Genomic DNA, 16,188 nt, shown 5'->3' with positions numbered 1-16,188 from the left:
TCAACCTTTTTTTTTTATTTTCATGGCACCATGATTAATGGTGATGAAAGCTTGTGTTTCTATAGCAGAAGGAGCTTATAATTACAATATCAATACTTGTACCATCTTGGTACCGTTTTTATAGTAAAAAACCCAACCAACCAAAAACAAACAAAACCAACCAAACAAAAAAACAAACCCAACCCCAAACCCTGTTGGCTATATATTCACAACAGAGTTACATAGTTTATTCTTTCATCTGATGTGAGAAGCTGTAAATTGGCCTTGGTCTCTAAAACCTGTTTCAGAAAACAATTTTTCCTCTTTCCTGTGTCTTAACAAAGACAAAACTAGGTGTACCTTTAGTAAAGCTTACTGCATATTTGATATAAATATGTTGTTGGTCTTTACAATTAAATAGTGTAAATTTACATAAGAAAGAGAATTGCAAAAGCACACATATCAAACATGATCTATTACATTTGAGAATAGGAGTTATAACTAGAAACATTAGTTATGCCATACCTGAAAAGATTTGGAAACAGAAACTAACTTCCAGCATCATATTTTTCCATTTATAAACATACTGCCTGAAAATATTACTGTCTCCACTATCAGTATGCACCACTCAAATCTCTTTTTGTTTGCATATGTATACACATGCATATAAACTCACTTCATATTCATGATCCTCGATCTATCTATATTATTTATTATATGGATTTCAAAATGCATGAAGAGTTGAAAGAAATATAAGGAATAAAAGTAAAGATTTATAATTTGGCTTAACTTGTGAACACTTTACAATAAAAAGAAGTGTCATACCTACCTACATTGTAAATCTACACAATTTACCCCTGAGCAAGCAAATATTGCATTTGCGATGAACTGATAATAAAACTCTTGATCAAATATAATCTAGTGTCATCTATGATGGTAGCTGACTTGTACTAATAGACTTCTGTTCCTGGATGCTGCAAGTATAAATCACCAAAATTCCACTATATGCAATACAAAATCTGAAGTCAAAATCTACTTAGTCTTTTTGGTTTGAATTCATATACATTTTCTTTGTGCTGGCTGAAAGGTTTATCACTGTCTTCTCTTTGAATCATAAGTCAGGATACTCTTATTATATTCCTTTTATTTATAAATCTATTTATTTCTTACCTTTACAGACCTTAGGTATTTAGAAACATACTTGCACCATAATACAAACAATTGAGCTATAGAAATCAACATTTCTTAAAGGCCTTTTGGCTGTTCGTTTTATCAGATCTTCGGTTTTCTTTTTCCTGTACCTCCCACCGGTGTAATGTTCATGAAACCAAACTATCTGCATTACCAAGTGTAAACACTTAATAGTGTTTCACAGCTAGATGTGAAGTACAGTTTAGTTATGAAGATATTAAATAAAAAGTTTAAATTATCAAATTATCATTACTTACTCACTGTGTTTTAACTCTCACTGGAGATACAGTCTGCCTTTTTTGATTTCAGTCACAACAGATGTCAGATGTGAAATTTCTGCATGAAATTCCATGCAGAGTTAGCTAGATAATAACTGATTAATTAACTACTGATTATTTAGCAAAAGATAACCTTGTGACTAACCTTATGACTGTTAATATATGATTTGTTATTCTAGCCCATACAATTATTTTTAAAACTGCATTAGATTTCATGTCTCTGTTTTTATATTTAATTTGATCATTTAAACCTCTTACCATTCTCTACACAGCTTCCCCAAATTCTTTTTCTTCATGGTCACTTTCTTGAAAAAAAGCTGCATTTTTGAAATTCAAACCTCATGCTAAATACTTTGAAATTGATATCACACTGCATAAAGAGGAAATGTCTTTAATTACACACATGATTCATTTAAAGTTTTCGCTTTCTTTATAATTCATAGTCTATAAATAGATGACAAAAAGGTTAGGCCAGGATCAGAAAACATCTGTGAACTTGACAGAGTACCCTGAAGAACGACAGACTATGAAAGGCACTACAGGTATGCATCCTTAATAATTCCTAATAGAGAAATGAGATGGCAGCCTTTCCTTAAGTTGTGCTGCAAAGAAGTCTAACCACAATTTGAAGAGATAGAAACGGGACATAAAATTGAGTACTCTTCCCTGGTTTACCTGGTTTGGTAAAGCTTATGGCAAGATCTATTGCTTGCTGAGAATGAAGTCAAGTGTATATTTTTTAAAAACAGCTGTATGTTGAAACATCATATCTGATATTTAAGTTTCTACACTGGGAAGAACTGTAAGTACACAGGTTTAGAAAGCAAACTGTTCTTGAAGAATTTGAGAGATTGCCTTAAAAGAACGCAAAACCAAAATCACAACTGATCAAAAATTCAGAAGTGTAATTAAATGGGGTACTACACTTACAAAGCTTTAAGACACTACTTAGTTACAGAATAACAGCTAGTCAAGTAGCAGCTCTTTAGAAGCAGATGTGGATGTCAAAATAGAGCACAGGCTGAACGCAAATCATCAGTCACCTCTGTGAAAAAATCAGACATAATAAAGTGTAGATAGTACTCTCCAACAGATAGAGAGATAATTTTCGATTAAAAAAATAAATTTTTAAAAAATATATATTGATAGGTTGTATTCCTTCTATAATTGAAGGGAAAGTACAAATCAGAATCATTTAAGTATTCAGTTTGGGGTTTTAATAATAACAAGATAGGATTCATTGTTTAAAGTCTGTAATACATTGTAGTGATTTCGCCCCAGCCAACAGTTGAGCACCACACAGCCAGTCTCTTGGAGGCGCAGGTGGGGGAGAGAGGGAGAAGAAAACCAAAGGCAAACCTTACGGGCTGGGATAAGGACAGTTTATTGGGACAGCAGAGAGAAAAATAACAATAACAGATCTTTATAGAAAAACAGACAAAGCTGGTGATACACAATGCAGTTTCTCACCGAACCACACAACTCGGACTGTACAGCTCAGAGCTGTCCTGAGACTGACCATCCCCAAACTGCACATTCTGGAGTGATGCACTACTCCCCCACCAGCCCCCTTTTATGCTGAGCATGATGCCATTGGTATGGAAGTCCATTTTGACCAGTTTGGGTCACCTGACTGGGCTGTGTCCCCTCCCAGCTTCCTGGGTGCCCCTATCAGAAAAGACTTGGCTCTATTTACCATTCCATGAATCTGTGTGAAAGCTCAGTTCAGCTGTTATCTTAATGATGGGACATTGTTTTTGATGCAAGTTCAATGCAGCATGCTCACTTTATCAGAAGGTGATGTGACCAATAGAGATAGTGTGACTGAAAGCAAGTTTTATTCACACCTATCCTATTTTCAGTGAAGCAATAGAATAAAGCACTAACTGCAGTTTGGCAATGAAGACTTTTCTTTTATACTACAACCTCTTCTGCTTCGTAGTACATAAAGTTTTAAGGATGAATTAAGTTTAATTGTAATGATGCTGTGACACATTAAAACAAAAAAAAAAAAAAGCAAGGCCAAATCTGCCTTAAATTGTTTTGAACTTGTATGACATCTAAGTAACAAATGATTTGTGCTACAGATCTCAATGTGTTCCTGCTGATAGATGGTAATGTAATATCTGTGAGTTAAAATACACTCAGACAGTCTATATTTAAACCATCTTTCTTTACAAAACTGATGAGCAGTAACTCCATCTCCAGGAACAAAGTGTGGTGAAAAAACCAAGCAAGCAGGCATAATTCTATGAAATCACATCAGTGCTATCTGACTGTCATTTTATTTCTCCTGGTTTCATTAGAGGTTTTGTGATAGGGAAAAAAAAAAAAAAAAAAAAAGAGAATGCTGAGAAGATATTCAGGTTTCTTCTTAGAATCACAGAATATTTCAGGTTGGAGCATAGTTAAGCCTGTGGTTCAAAGCGGTCAACAAGGAATTCAAACCAGGTTGAGCAGGACTTTATCCAATGAGATTATGACAGAACAACTAGATCTGGAAAACATTTCCAGGCACACAAAGGACAAGAAAGTCATCAGATATAGTCAGCATAGATTCACCAAGCAGAAAACCTATATGACCAACTTGATGAACGTCTATGATGAAGTGACCTGCCTAGCACATGAAAGAAGACCTGTGGATGCTGTCTTCCTGGAATTCTGTAAGGCTTTTGATATGTGAAAAATGGGACAGAGTATGACAAGGTAGCAGAGCTTTAATGTCAACAATGCAAAGTTGTTGGACTAAAATGATACATCTATTTATTATGTAAGGACATTGTTCTCTTCAATACTTGAACAACTTAGCTAGTAGATGTGCACTGAAAAGTCACAGATTTCAGGAAAAGTAGAAGTATCATATATATATTGCTGAAACCTGGCAGCTAATGAGATATGTCAATTTTAACTCTGAAATACCAGAAAGGTATCTAATTTCAACGAAGCATGAATGGTTCTTGGTAAACACTCAAGTGTTGTATCTTTTAAAACTGAACAAATAAAGGAACTAGAAGCATGTACCATTGATAGGTACAAGCTTACTCAGGAATCCTCACTAAAGAGGGACTAATACTAAAATAAAGAACAGAAATAGAGGAGATTGGAAATGTCAAGTTATTTCTGTTTTGGTCCCACTACTACTATTTCTGTTTAGTCTCCACTACCGTTTGCTTTAACCAAGAGTTATCTTATGTCTACAGGAAGGACTTAAAGTATACCTATAAAATGTCCAAGATCTTTTAATTGTGCATCTCTCTTTCGGCAGTTAAGAAACATAAACTATCACAGTAAGACTGAGTAAAATGAAAAAAATAGGCTTGATACCAACTCAAAGTTAAACATTTGCTTTTGTATCACAGGAAATGGTATTTTTACACGTACTATTTTTTTAAAGAAACATTTCAAAATGTTGATGTGACATAATAAAGGATATTTATTCTGGTTCTGTTCCTCCCCATTGATCAGATTTTAAAAGAAAAATGCAACATTCTTTATTAATTACAAATCTTAATATCAATACTAAAAATAAATACATTTGAGACTACCCTAATGTTATTAATTCTAAATGTGGATCTCTAATGACATTTTCAAAGTATTTTATTCTCTCTTTATCACTATCAGTGTCTATTTGGTAGACATTTTTATTAGCTAAATAAAAAAAATGCTTGAATTACATCTATGGATATACTGAGCCTCCATAAATGGTTATAGCTAGGTTTAGAGTATTAGATTTATTCTAATGATTTCAATAAAAAAACTTTATTAGCATATTAATTCTTTAGGGATTGTGAATGTTACTTTGAATGAAAAATATATTTGAATCTGGTGACCATCTGGCAGCTGCACAAGAGACTAATTTTGTCATTTTAATACTAATGTTCAGGGGCTTTTATTTAAATTAAAGTTTTTTTTCCCCCCTAAGGAGGATACATCACAGCAATATATATCACAGAGAAATAAAATATGAATGATAGAATAAAACATTTCTTGTTTTTCTAATATACTCCTTATGATCTAGATGACTGTAGTGAAAGCATGTATCAATTTTGTTTCTATTACTACAAACTGTCCAACTGCTATAAAACACTATTCAGAAGTGTTACTATCAAAACATTTGTTGTAGAATTTTCTCTTTGTCTCAGTGTTTCTGTACAGAATAGCACTTCTCCTTTTTTATTAAAAGCATTTTTCATTCTGTGATTGCAAACATAATCTAAAAATGTGAACCAAGGGCAAGTATGAATATGTAGAAAGTCTCAGAAAATGGCTTGTGGTGATTAATACTGCCCATTATGTGTCATCAGGGACCTTTGGACTGTGATATCAGCATTTTCTTACAGCATCAAAAATTTTGTTCTTTTGTTAGAGAAATCAATGTTCTGAATGTCAATAGTATGCATTATCTTTTTTCTGTGTCTCTGTTTTCTTTTATCTTATTCAGACCACGCCACTCTATACCCAACAGTGGAAGATACAATCAATTAATTACAAGGCATGTATAGACTGAACAGTTTTCTTCCTCAGGTTGAGACACTAGGATTCAGCTTAAAACCAGGAAGAAGGAACTTAAGACTTCCTCAGTCCTTCAGAATTTATAGCATTAATTTGTGAAGCTAAATACAGGCTCTCTGAATTCTAATGCAGACCAGTGGGGGGGAGGGGGGAATAAAAATTTATCTATATAGTTTTGTCAGTTTTTAGCAGCTAAAACCGACCGAGCAGGATCAACTAAACTAAATCACAGAGGAACACATTCAGGTGTGTTTTGAATGCCTCCAGAGAAGGAGACTCCACAACCTCTCTGGGCAGCCTGTTCCAGAGCTCTGTCATCCTCCCTGTGAAAAAGTTCCCCCTTCTATTCACATGGAACTTCTTATGCCCTAGCTTGCACCCATTGCCCCTTACCCTATGACTAGCCATCACTGAGAAGAGCCTGGGTCCATCCTTCTGACTTTCACCCTTTACATATTTATAGACATTAATACAGTCACACTTTAGGAATTTTTGTTTGTTTCTATTTCAAAGTAGCATTAAATTTGTGGGGTATGTTATATTTTCTAAAGAGAACCAACTACATTTTTTAAATTTATATTTAAAATTTTAACACATTAGTTAGTTTAAACGTTACTAACCCTTTGTATCGCAAACAGATAAATATATATATTTACATAAATAAGAACTTCATTGTCTACCTGTCACTGTGTTGATGATTCCAGTTTTTATTTACTTCATGACAGCTAGGAAGAAAATTTGATCTTAAAGGGGCTATCATACCTTTTGAGGTGTTTGCTTTGAAGAATAAAAGATCTTAAAGAAGTAAAACTAATCTAGGAACTGCACTTAAAGGCTTTAAATTTTTGAGTAGTTAACTTAGGACACATATTACACCCTTGGAGTTTTCTTTTCGCACACTGAATCTCAGGTATTAAATTAGCTCTAGTGCCATTTTTGCCATATGAAACTTTGGAATCTCTTCTATCATGTGATAACCTACTGCAAACCCTATCTTATTCCACATACTAAGTAGAAATCCCAATAAGCAGAATTAATTCTATCCTTCCCCTTTAACATCATCTTCCTGAAATCTGAGATTTGTACATTTTAGTGTATGTGTGATGATTTGGTCCTCTATTTATTTTCTCCTCAATGGCTCTAATAATATGAATCTCCTGTTTACTAATACATCAAAGTGAGTAAATTAAATGAAGTGCTGACACTAATTTATTATGTAAATACCTGGAGGCTTCTATCTGTCATGATGCCAAACACTAAATCAATTGTATTGCTAAAGGAAAAAAAAAAAAAAAGAATCATATTTTTTTCAGAAAATACTAATAGGTTTGTAAAATAATCTAATGATTTTTCCCATACATACAAGCTTTACTATAGAGCCTGTAAAGTAATTAGAATTTCCTAATATCCCCTTAAAGTTGTCCGCTGGTATTTTCCCAGTAGAAAAGTTATCCAAGAAAAGACTTAAGAGAGAAGATAAACAGTGAGCATCATACACAAAGAAAATCTGAACACCTATGTTCAAGACAAAGCAAATGAACATGCTCTGCAAGGTAATCCAGAACTGTAGGTGCATAAGTTATTCTGAAACATTTGTGACCTTGTGCAGTAAATGTGGGTTTATGTCATCCTCATTATCAAACCCATCAAGCTGCACAGTCAGTTTATGTAGAATACCTGATAAGTGAAGAAGAAAATAAACAGGAAAAAAATATCCAAAACAAAACAAAAAAACCCAGGAAAATCAGGGTAGGTAAACAAAGACAACATCCAAGGACACTGTCAGATATGAAATACTATCAATAGTTGCAGACACTTTCAACTGTCAGGGAAAAATATCTACACACAAACCTTGATATCTTAGATTTATACATTTGGCAGTGTAATAATGAATAAGCCTGAAAGTTGTTAGCAAGTGAATTAGCAGGTAACTTGTAGAACAAACCAGACAAGAAAAGCATGCGGAGATTTAATTGCAAGATTTGTTGGGTTTTGTTTGGTTTTGTTCTAGGTTTTGGTTGTTTTGTTATTTGGTTTGGGGGTTTTTATCTTACACAGTGGCAAAATGTTCTCATCTAATCATGCCCTGTTATGATTTTTTCCTGTGAGAAAATATTGATATAAATGAGAAAACAGTAAGGATTTAATGTTTCTATGAGCTTTGGATTGTGCAATTGACTTATTTTACATGTTACTGTGTGAGAATGCATTTGTGTGTTTGTTCATGAGCAATAACAAGCACGTTGATTTGTCTCTTTATATAAAGTAGCTTAGATTTAGGTATATCTTATGGGTATTCACCCAGGGCTCAAGAAGTCTGATTGATTGTTCATTTGGTAAAGTTGCCTGAAGGCATTTCACTATAAAGAAATTAAATGTATATATTTTTCATGGAATAACGTGCCACTGCATGAAGTAGTATGTTCTTGTGCTGAACAGTATTGTAATTATGTTAAGAAACTAAGAATAAAAATTTACATTGCTGATAAAAAAAAAAAAAGTTAAAATTTCAGTTGACCATTCATCAACTGGCTTTTGAGCTCTAATTAAACCATGAAAATCATTAGAATTCTATATTTCAATTCCGTTATCTGAATATTTTCCTTTCTGAAAATATGTAAAATTAAAAAGAGGAAATGGTTAAAAGCTAAAAAAGAAATTAAATGTATTGATGGAGATCAAAACAGCAAAAAAGAAGAAACTGAGTCAGGGAAGATAAAAGGACAACAAAGCACAGTGGAGGAAGGAAATTATAATGATAAATGCCAATGATGAAAGTGCAGTTGCTAGGGTTGTTGAGTTTTGTCCTTTTGGTTGGTTGGGTTTTAACCTCTAAAGACTACCTCTGGCAACTTGGTGGGGCTGGGGGGGGGGGGGGTGTGGGGAAGATGCCATGCTAAACCATTCTGGTAGTTGTTTTGGAGGTTGTTTTTTTCTTTGGAGGGGTAAGAGATGGTTTTAGCTATTTAATAACTACATAAATGAGGAATACCCTGGGTTTGTTTTGCATGTTATAGGCTAAAATTATGAAGTATTCAACAGCCATGAAAGCTGGAAAAATGTATGTATAAAAGTAAATATTGATCACTTTCAATGCAGTAACTATTCAACAAAACAGCAATAATGGATTTGTAGAATTCTTACCCATGCAGATGCAGTACAAACATATCACAGTGAAAATATTACATTATTGTGCTGTTTTAGAGGAAAAACTTTTTTGTTTGTCCTTGACCTGGTGTTAGAGCATTAGGAAACAGAAGCATTAGCACTTAAAAAATGTCATAATTATGCATCTAACAAGTTGTCTTGAAAACTTTAAATGTGTTAAGAGTTTGGGGTTTTTTTAGTAGTTCCAATTACATGTACATTGCTTTATACTGCCAAATAAAATTGTGAGACATTCTAATAAAATAATTTTGTTTGAGCCTGAATCTTTTTCTTGAGAGTGCATTAACAATCTATTCTAACCATCTTTCTGAAAAATGTATTTATTGTAAAAATCAAAAAATCTATCACACACAAAAAAATTACTGCTAAGTCTCCTTCAGTTTTCCATTCCTTCATGTGTATGCTTCTACAGTCTCTTTCTAAAATTCCCACTGTTTTTCTCCCTAAGTTGCCATTTCCAACTCAGTATGTCATACTTGGATCCATCTGAGGTTCATAAAATTCATATCCGACGGTTAACTCTCAGTAGAGTAAACCTAGCTGATATCCTGATATCAAACTGAAATACTGAACATATATAAAGTCTCATTCAAGAACAAGATGGAAGGAGGAATGTCAGAGGGAAAGTAAGCAACAAGGAATATAACTATCAGCCTTTATTTGCAGTGATTGTCTTAGGAGAGAAAAACTTGGAGTTGGGTGTGTTTCTGCATTTTATGTTAGAAATTATTAGCAAGGAGGGGTACAGCAAATGACATCTGAAATAATGCCAGAAGCATTAAGAGTTCTCCTTCAGTTAGCTTTCCTCACTAACCAGGCAACACAGTACTTTTCCTGTGCTGTGCAAAAGTTGTGCTTGAATACTTTCTTCACCATCACTGATCCCAAGCATCCCTCTTACATAGGTGCTTCCAATAGTCTTTAAAGACACCAAGAGTCAAAAATTCTTGTAATGAATATGCAAATGAAATATCTAAAATAAATATAGATCACAGATTTTATTTGGGTGTTTCGGTTTCACTAAAGGCTCACACTTGGAAATAGATGGAGGGATTTTTTTAACACTTTCTTTTAGGTAATCCTGGTATATCCCTACTCCAAAGTTAAGTTTTTTCACTTAGCATGTGGCCATTATGGGACCCTTCCCATTCAATCTGTGTCCTTCCTATAAAATAGCACACTTCATTCCAGAAAGCTGTGTATATACTAAGCATTGCATGCTGGGATTTAAAATATTCTGATATAGCTGCGATCGGTGATACATGTCATCAGCTTCTGTTGGACTAGTGGGAGATGAAGCACTGTTTTGACTCTCTTATTTGACATATCTCTCTCAAGTATAATTAGGAGTTCAGACATGTAGCATCCGTATGTGCTAATCAAATTCCATCCTAATTATCTGCAATGCCAGAATTGTGTGCCAGCACAACCCAATGAATCTTCAGCAAACTTATTAGCAAAATATTATATAGGATCTATGCTACTACTTCTCACTCATGCAAAGGCTTAAGTGGTAGAAACATCAGAATTATTAACAAAAAATCATACTGGTAACTACGTAAGCAAGTATACACAAAACACAGATAGCAACAAAAGATAGAATTTTTAAAAAATAAACTGCTTGCTTTTCTGCAATATCTGTGGGCTTTTTTCATGTAAGTTTTACATGTATAGAATTCTCTGTTACAATTATGTATTTTAATTCAAACTGAGGATGAACATATACTGCAGCAATTTATAAATAACATGATTTTTCAGTAGGTTTGTAACCACATTTTGCACATTATACTAAAATACACAGATTGTGGTTTTTTTTTGAAATGTATTTCAAACTGTTTAGAATCAGGTCTACCCAGGAAATGTACAAAATTTTAGGACATATGAAGTTTAAAATCTTGTCAGACTGTAACAATGGCTGTCTCATATAATTGCTTTAGTTATACTTTGTGTTCAAAATTATACTACTTCATTATATAAAAAAACCAAACCAAAATAAAAACAACAAAACACACAAGCCCATTTCAAAGTAAGTAGAAACCTAAAAAGTACTTGTTTGCTTTATAACTGGGACCTCAAGAATTTTAATTATGAGCTGTGTAAATCCTTCATTAATGATGCCGTAGCCATCTAAAATTAAATTATTTTTTCCAACAAATGAAAAATAACCAATGTAAATTTCAATATGCAAATTTTCAGGACACAAAATTCAGCTTTAATATCATATGAAGGACAAAAGAGCAAACAAAATTGTGCTTCCATTTTCAACAGACCATGGTAAATTATTCTTTCAGAGAATTCTTAGTGTATTTGTATGATTTAGATGGCACAGGATGTACAAATGAATCAATTATAAATTCACAATGACCTTTTCCACCACTGTATTGAATCTATCTTGACACTTAGGAAATAGCAAGAATTGAGTAAATCACTATCATGAGGCTGTACCTGGCCAAGAATATGTATAAATTTAGTGAAAATAGTCTTTTGATCTACATATTTTTATGACCAAAATTGCTGCAACCCAAAACTCCATGGCACAGTAGGAGTGGATAAGTTCTACAGATAAAAATCAGTTCTATGGCAGCTTTTTGGAAACCTCTGTGGCAATAAGATATATGGTGCTCTGCAAGAGTATAGTGTTAGACTGCAGGCTTTGATGTCAGACATGCTGACAAACATCCTATTACATGTGGCAGAATGGTCTGATCAGCCTCTCAGAGAGAGAGGAGCCCTGCCTGTAATGAAACTTTGAACTAACCGGCTAATTACAGACACACTTTCAAAAAAATGCATTCTAATATTAAACAATGTAATAGAATCACGCCATCTAACTGGACTAAATGGCTTATTCAAACAAAGGTTCTGAATAGATTGCAAATTACTGTATGTGCATAAGCTAATTCCATGGAAGTAAGAATCTGCAGAAGACAGGAATGTCACTAATGGATCAGATCTGAGCTACCACAAACTTTGAACCAGTTCATGATCAGCAGGATTACCATATACTGCTTATTAAGACTGTTCTTCTACAGCATATTGCAAGAATTAATTATGTTAGGATATGTCAAAATCAACCTTAACACCCAGGGAAAGTTTTCCTAAGAATATTCTCCTGAAGTTCCCCAGCTAGGTACTTTAAAAGACAGTAAATCAGAAATACCATTTTTTGGGGGCAACATATTAAGGTCTAGTCCAACTTTATACAAAACACTTAAGGCTCAACACTGTAAAACTGTACATGAAGCTTCCCAACCTCCTTCTAATTAATTCCAATGTCTTCAATTACAGCAACTGCATTGAATAACCTTTTTTTTTTTTTGTAAATAAGAGACTTGTTAGGCCCAAACAGATACTTAATGTATATGCTTTGTACAGTGGAGAAAGTACATTCTTCTGAAAAAGAAAACATCTGTATTGGGAACACATTCTTTATTCACCAGGTCATTAAACTTAGAACTATTGTAGCCTATGGCACATCCACCATACTGCTGAAAAACACGATGAGAAACTAGGTGCCATTGCTGAAACACCACCAAACTTTGCCCTCCTATAGAAAACTTTCATCTAACAACATTACCAAAATAGTGAAAACAGCAGGAAATCAAGGCAGTAAGTTTTAGGAAAAAATCCACAGCGTGGAGAATGAGTTCAAACAGCAAGAGGTAGAGGCTTGCTTGGAACATTCTGAAACGATTATACTAACAGCAAGAAAGAGATAAAAGACAACAGATTGGTAAGACCTCAGAAGAACAGTCCAAAGTAACTGATTCTAAAAAACAGAGAAACTGCACAACAGAACAACTAAACCAATGTAGAGTTACCGAGAATTACAGCATGTATTTCACAGAGAGTCAGAAGAGCACCATAAAGTTGTATTTGCAAGTACTAAAAGTCTAATAAATGACTCGGTAGGATGCTGATCACAATAGTGGGACCCAGAGGAAACAAATAAATGTTAAGGGAAGAGAGTAAACTCTTCAAAATAAGCAGAGCATTAACAGAAATACCTTTGAACAGGAGAAGATTCAGGCTTAACTGTTGCTCAGAAAAAGTCAAATACATTCTAGAAAAAAAACTGACAATGATCTTGGTATGGTTGGTTAAAAACTGTAGCTATGCTACTGTCCCCATAGGAAATTGATTTTTTTTTTTAATTGGTATTAAAAATCTCCCCAAAACAGCACTAGAACACAAAATTTGGAAAAAAAAAATCAAATATTTCATTACATTATGTGTTCCATTTTCTGTTTCCAATGCACTGAATGTTATGTCAAGAGGAAACATTGACTTATCATGTAAAAGGTTATGTGCAAACTAATCTAATTAAAGGACACAAATTCACAGCTATTAAAACTAATTTAATATACACAGTAACAACATTTCATGAACTGTCTACCTCCTAAAGAAAAATTAAATCAAAGATAGACACCAAGCATTCTGATAAATATTTTCAAAACTGACGGGTAAAAGAATAGGTTCCTCAATCTAAACCTAAAATCAGACCTTCAATACACAGTTCAGTTCCCAGGAGTACTGTCATTTATAACTCCAACAGAAGTCAGGGATGAAAATCCACACCACTTTCAGAACATCGTAATTTCCAGGTTTCCAAATTAATGAACTGACTGTATTTTTTTAATTGATTTTTTTAAAACTTACATGTTTCAAAGTGCTAGCAAGGTATTTTTCTTTAAAAAAAAGGTTCCATTTCAGTCAGCCTGTAAGCCAAAAGCATTTTCCTAGATAACTTTTATTATCCAAAGGGATAGCTTCAAACTCTAGATTCAGTTATTTGCAGATTGTTTTGTATTGATACATAATGATATAAGTGATGTGGAGTCTATGTCGAAGAAACTTGAGGATACTGCAAGCCTTATACATGTTGATTTTAAGACTTCACATTCACAATTGCCATGGTCCTAAAGTAAATAGCAATCTTTCCAAGATACATGAAAATAAGAATATAATCTTCCTTAGCTGCACTGCTAAACAAATCTAAGGGTAATAAAAAAGACAAATTATTCCTTATTGCCCATCCTCTCCAGAAAAAAAATCCAACAAACCCTTAAGCTCCACCTCTTTTTCTTACACTGTGATTATCAATATATCTGTTAGCATACTTCTTTACTTTCCTCCCAGATGGAGAAAAAAGCATAGATCTTTTCTCTGGGTGAAAGCTCCAAGCCTTGTACCCATATCTCTTCATTTTGAACATAACAAAAGAATTGATCTGTCTGGGTGTGCAATTCCTTCGGTGTATTTCTGTGACTGATGAACTATCAACCTGCCCACCAAATAATACTACAGAGTGCCTTTTCAAGTTCAGTGAATAGAGTAATAAATTAATCCATACCAATCTCATTAAACTCTACCCTATTGAAATCCTAAATCCACTGAGAAAGATACATTGTATAGAATGAATAGAACTTGCCTTAACTGAGATTGCCTTTTTTACAAGTTGGAGCCTCCACTGAAGACACAGACTATGCAGTTTAACAAATAGCACTGCAAAGTCAGTACCAATTTTTGCGTTACTAATTATATTTCATTGCAATCAGCAGATTACTATGTTTATTATAAATATGAAAAACAATGCTTAATTAAAATTCTAGAAAAGGCAAGGGAAGAAAAAAATAATGGAACAGTTTGGAAAACAGGAATAATTAATATGCTAAGACTTCTAGAAATAATCTAACTTATTTTCTTTTGATGCACATTTAAATTTTCTCTAATAAAATTATACTGCATTTTGAAGAATCAAAGAGACTACGTATTACAGAATATAAATTTGAGTAGAAGCATTTTTCAGACATTTTTCATGTTTTAAATACTTATCCATATTAAAAAACGCAAAAGGATTTAATACTTTCTATAAAATGTAATGACTTCAAAGTCAAAGGTTATTCAGTGACAAATAGTCACTTCTAATTGCTATACTAAAAAAAATATAACAGCTCATTTTGGAACAGAAAAAAAAGCTCTTTCCCTTCAGAGGTAAGTCCCACTACAGTAAAATGTTACACAGTGTGATAGTTTTGTACTTATGCCTGTTTTTCCTTACAAGATACTTTCATTGAGGCACTGAATCTGCTTTAAGAAAAAGGTAATTCCACGGAAGCTGCAGAGAAACAATGTTTACATCTCAATATTAATCTTTGAAAGCATGTAGCAAAATTATCTTTTCTGCAGCTAAACATCAGCATTAATTTACAGTGAGTTAAATACTTTGCCTTAACTATATTAAAGAAGTCAAGAATGCAATTTTCCGAAAACTTTCAAAGGAAATAAGTATTTTGTGATTTTGAAAGTACATACAGAATGTACATTCTTGAACTTACTGTATCTCATTTATTCAGCATTTTGCTAAAGATTTTTTTTTTAAATGAATGTTTTTTCCTCCAGTTACAAGATCTCTGTCCTGTATTGAGGAAATAAACTGATATTACAGAAACACAAGTAAAAATGAATTTCAGAACACTGCAGTGAATTAAGACAAAGAGAAAAAACATACCTTTTCTGGATCAGTTGTTGTAATGACCCACACACAGTGTGCATTATCTTCATACTGGACTGGATAATTTGGTGATGTAATAATCCCACTTGGTCCACGTAAATTAGAACCACATGTTCTAGCTAAAATGATAAACATAAATTACCTCTGATTGGTTGCTCTGTTAAAAATAAAAATTATAAAATTACCATTCCACTAATTACAACTTGCCATGAGTGTCTTATGTTGATATTTTTTATAACAATAGGATGTCTGAACCAGTCAAAGAAATTCTGAAAATGTTAACTACAGAGGAACGAAACTACCATTTTTCAATTAATCAGCCCAACATTTATATTTCTTTATTCTTACTTTATGTAAATTAATTTTTCAGAATTATCAAATTAATTTTCTGTTTAGAGAGATTTACTCTGCAGGTGAAAGGACAAGGCTTTCTACATATAAATTTAAGGGCCAACATGTGCTCTCCTTCATGATTTCCCCATAGTTGAGGGAAAAATCCACCATGTACCACAAGGCTTATATGTAACAATGTATCCTTAACCTAAA

At 33.3% G+C, this 16,188-nt stretch overlaps 1 protein-coding gene across 1 annotated transcript in view; it reads right to left on the bottom strand.

Moving 5' to 3' along the window:
• CSMD1 (CUB and Sushi multiple domains 1) overlaps window positions 1-16,188 on the bottom strand; it is a gene marked incomplete at both ends in the record, with an annotated part of 1,089,811 nt that overhangs the window by 314,360 nt on the left and 759,263 nt on the right. Inside the window, one exon of the mRNA XM_084261313.1 lies at window positions 15,640-15,761. Within this exon, the coding sequence (XP_084117439.1) occupies window positions 15,640-15,761 (122 nt within the window). The remainder of the gene's footprint in view (window positions 1-15,639; window positions 15,762-16,188) is intronic.

The sequence above is a fragment of the Gallinula chloropus genome (genome assembly GCF_964237585.1).
Source record: "Gallinula chloropus genome assembly, chromosome: 3".
NCBI classification, from domain to species: domain Eukaryota; kingdom Metazoa; phylum Chordata; class Aves; order Gruiformes; family Rallidae; genus Gallinula; species Gallinula chloropus.
This window is presented reverse-complemented; position numbering and strand designations above follow the sequence as displayed.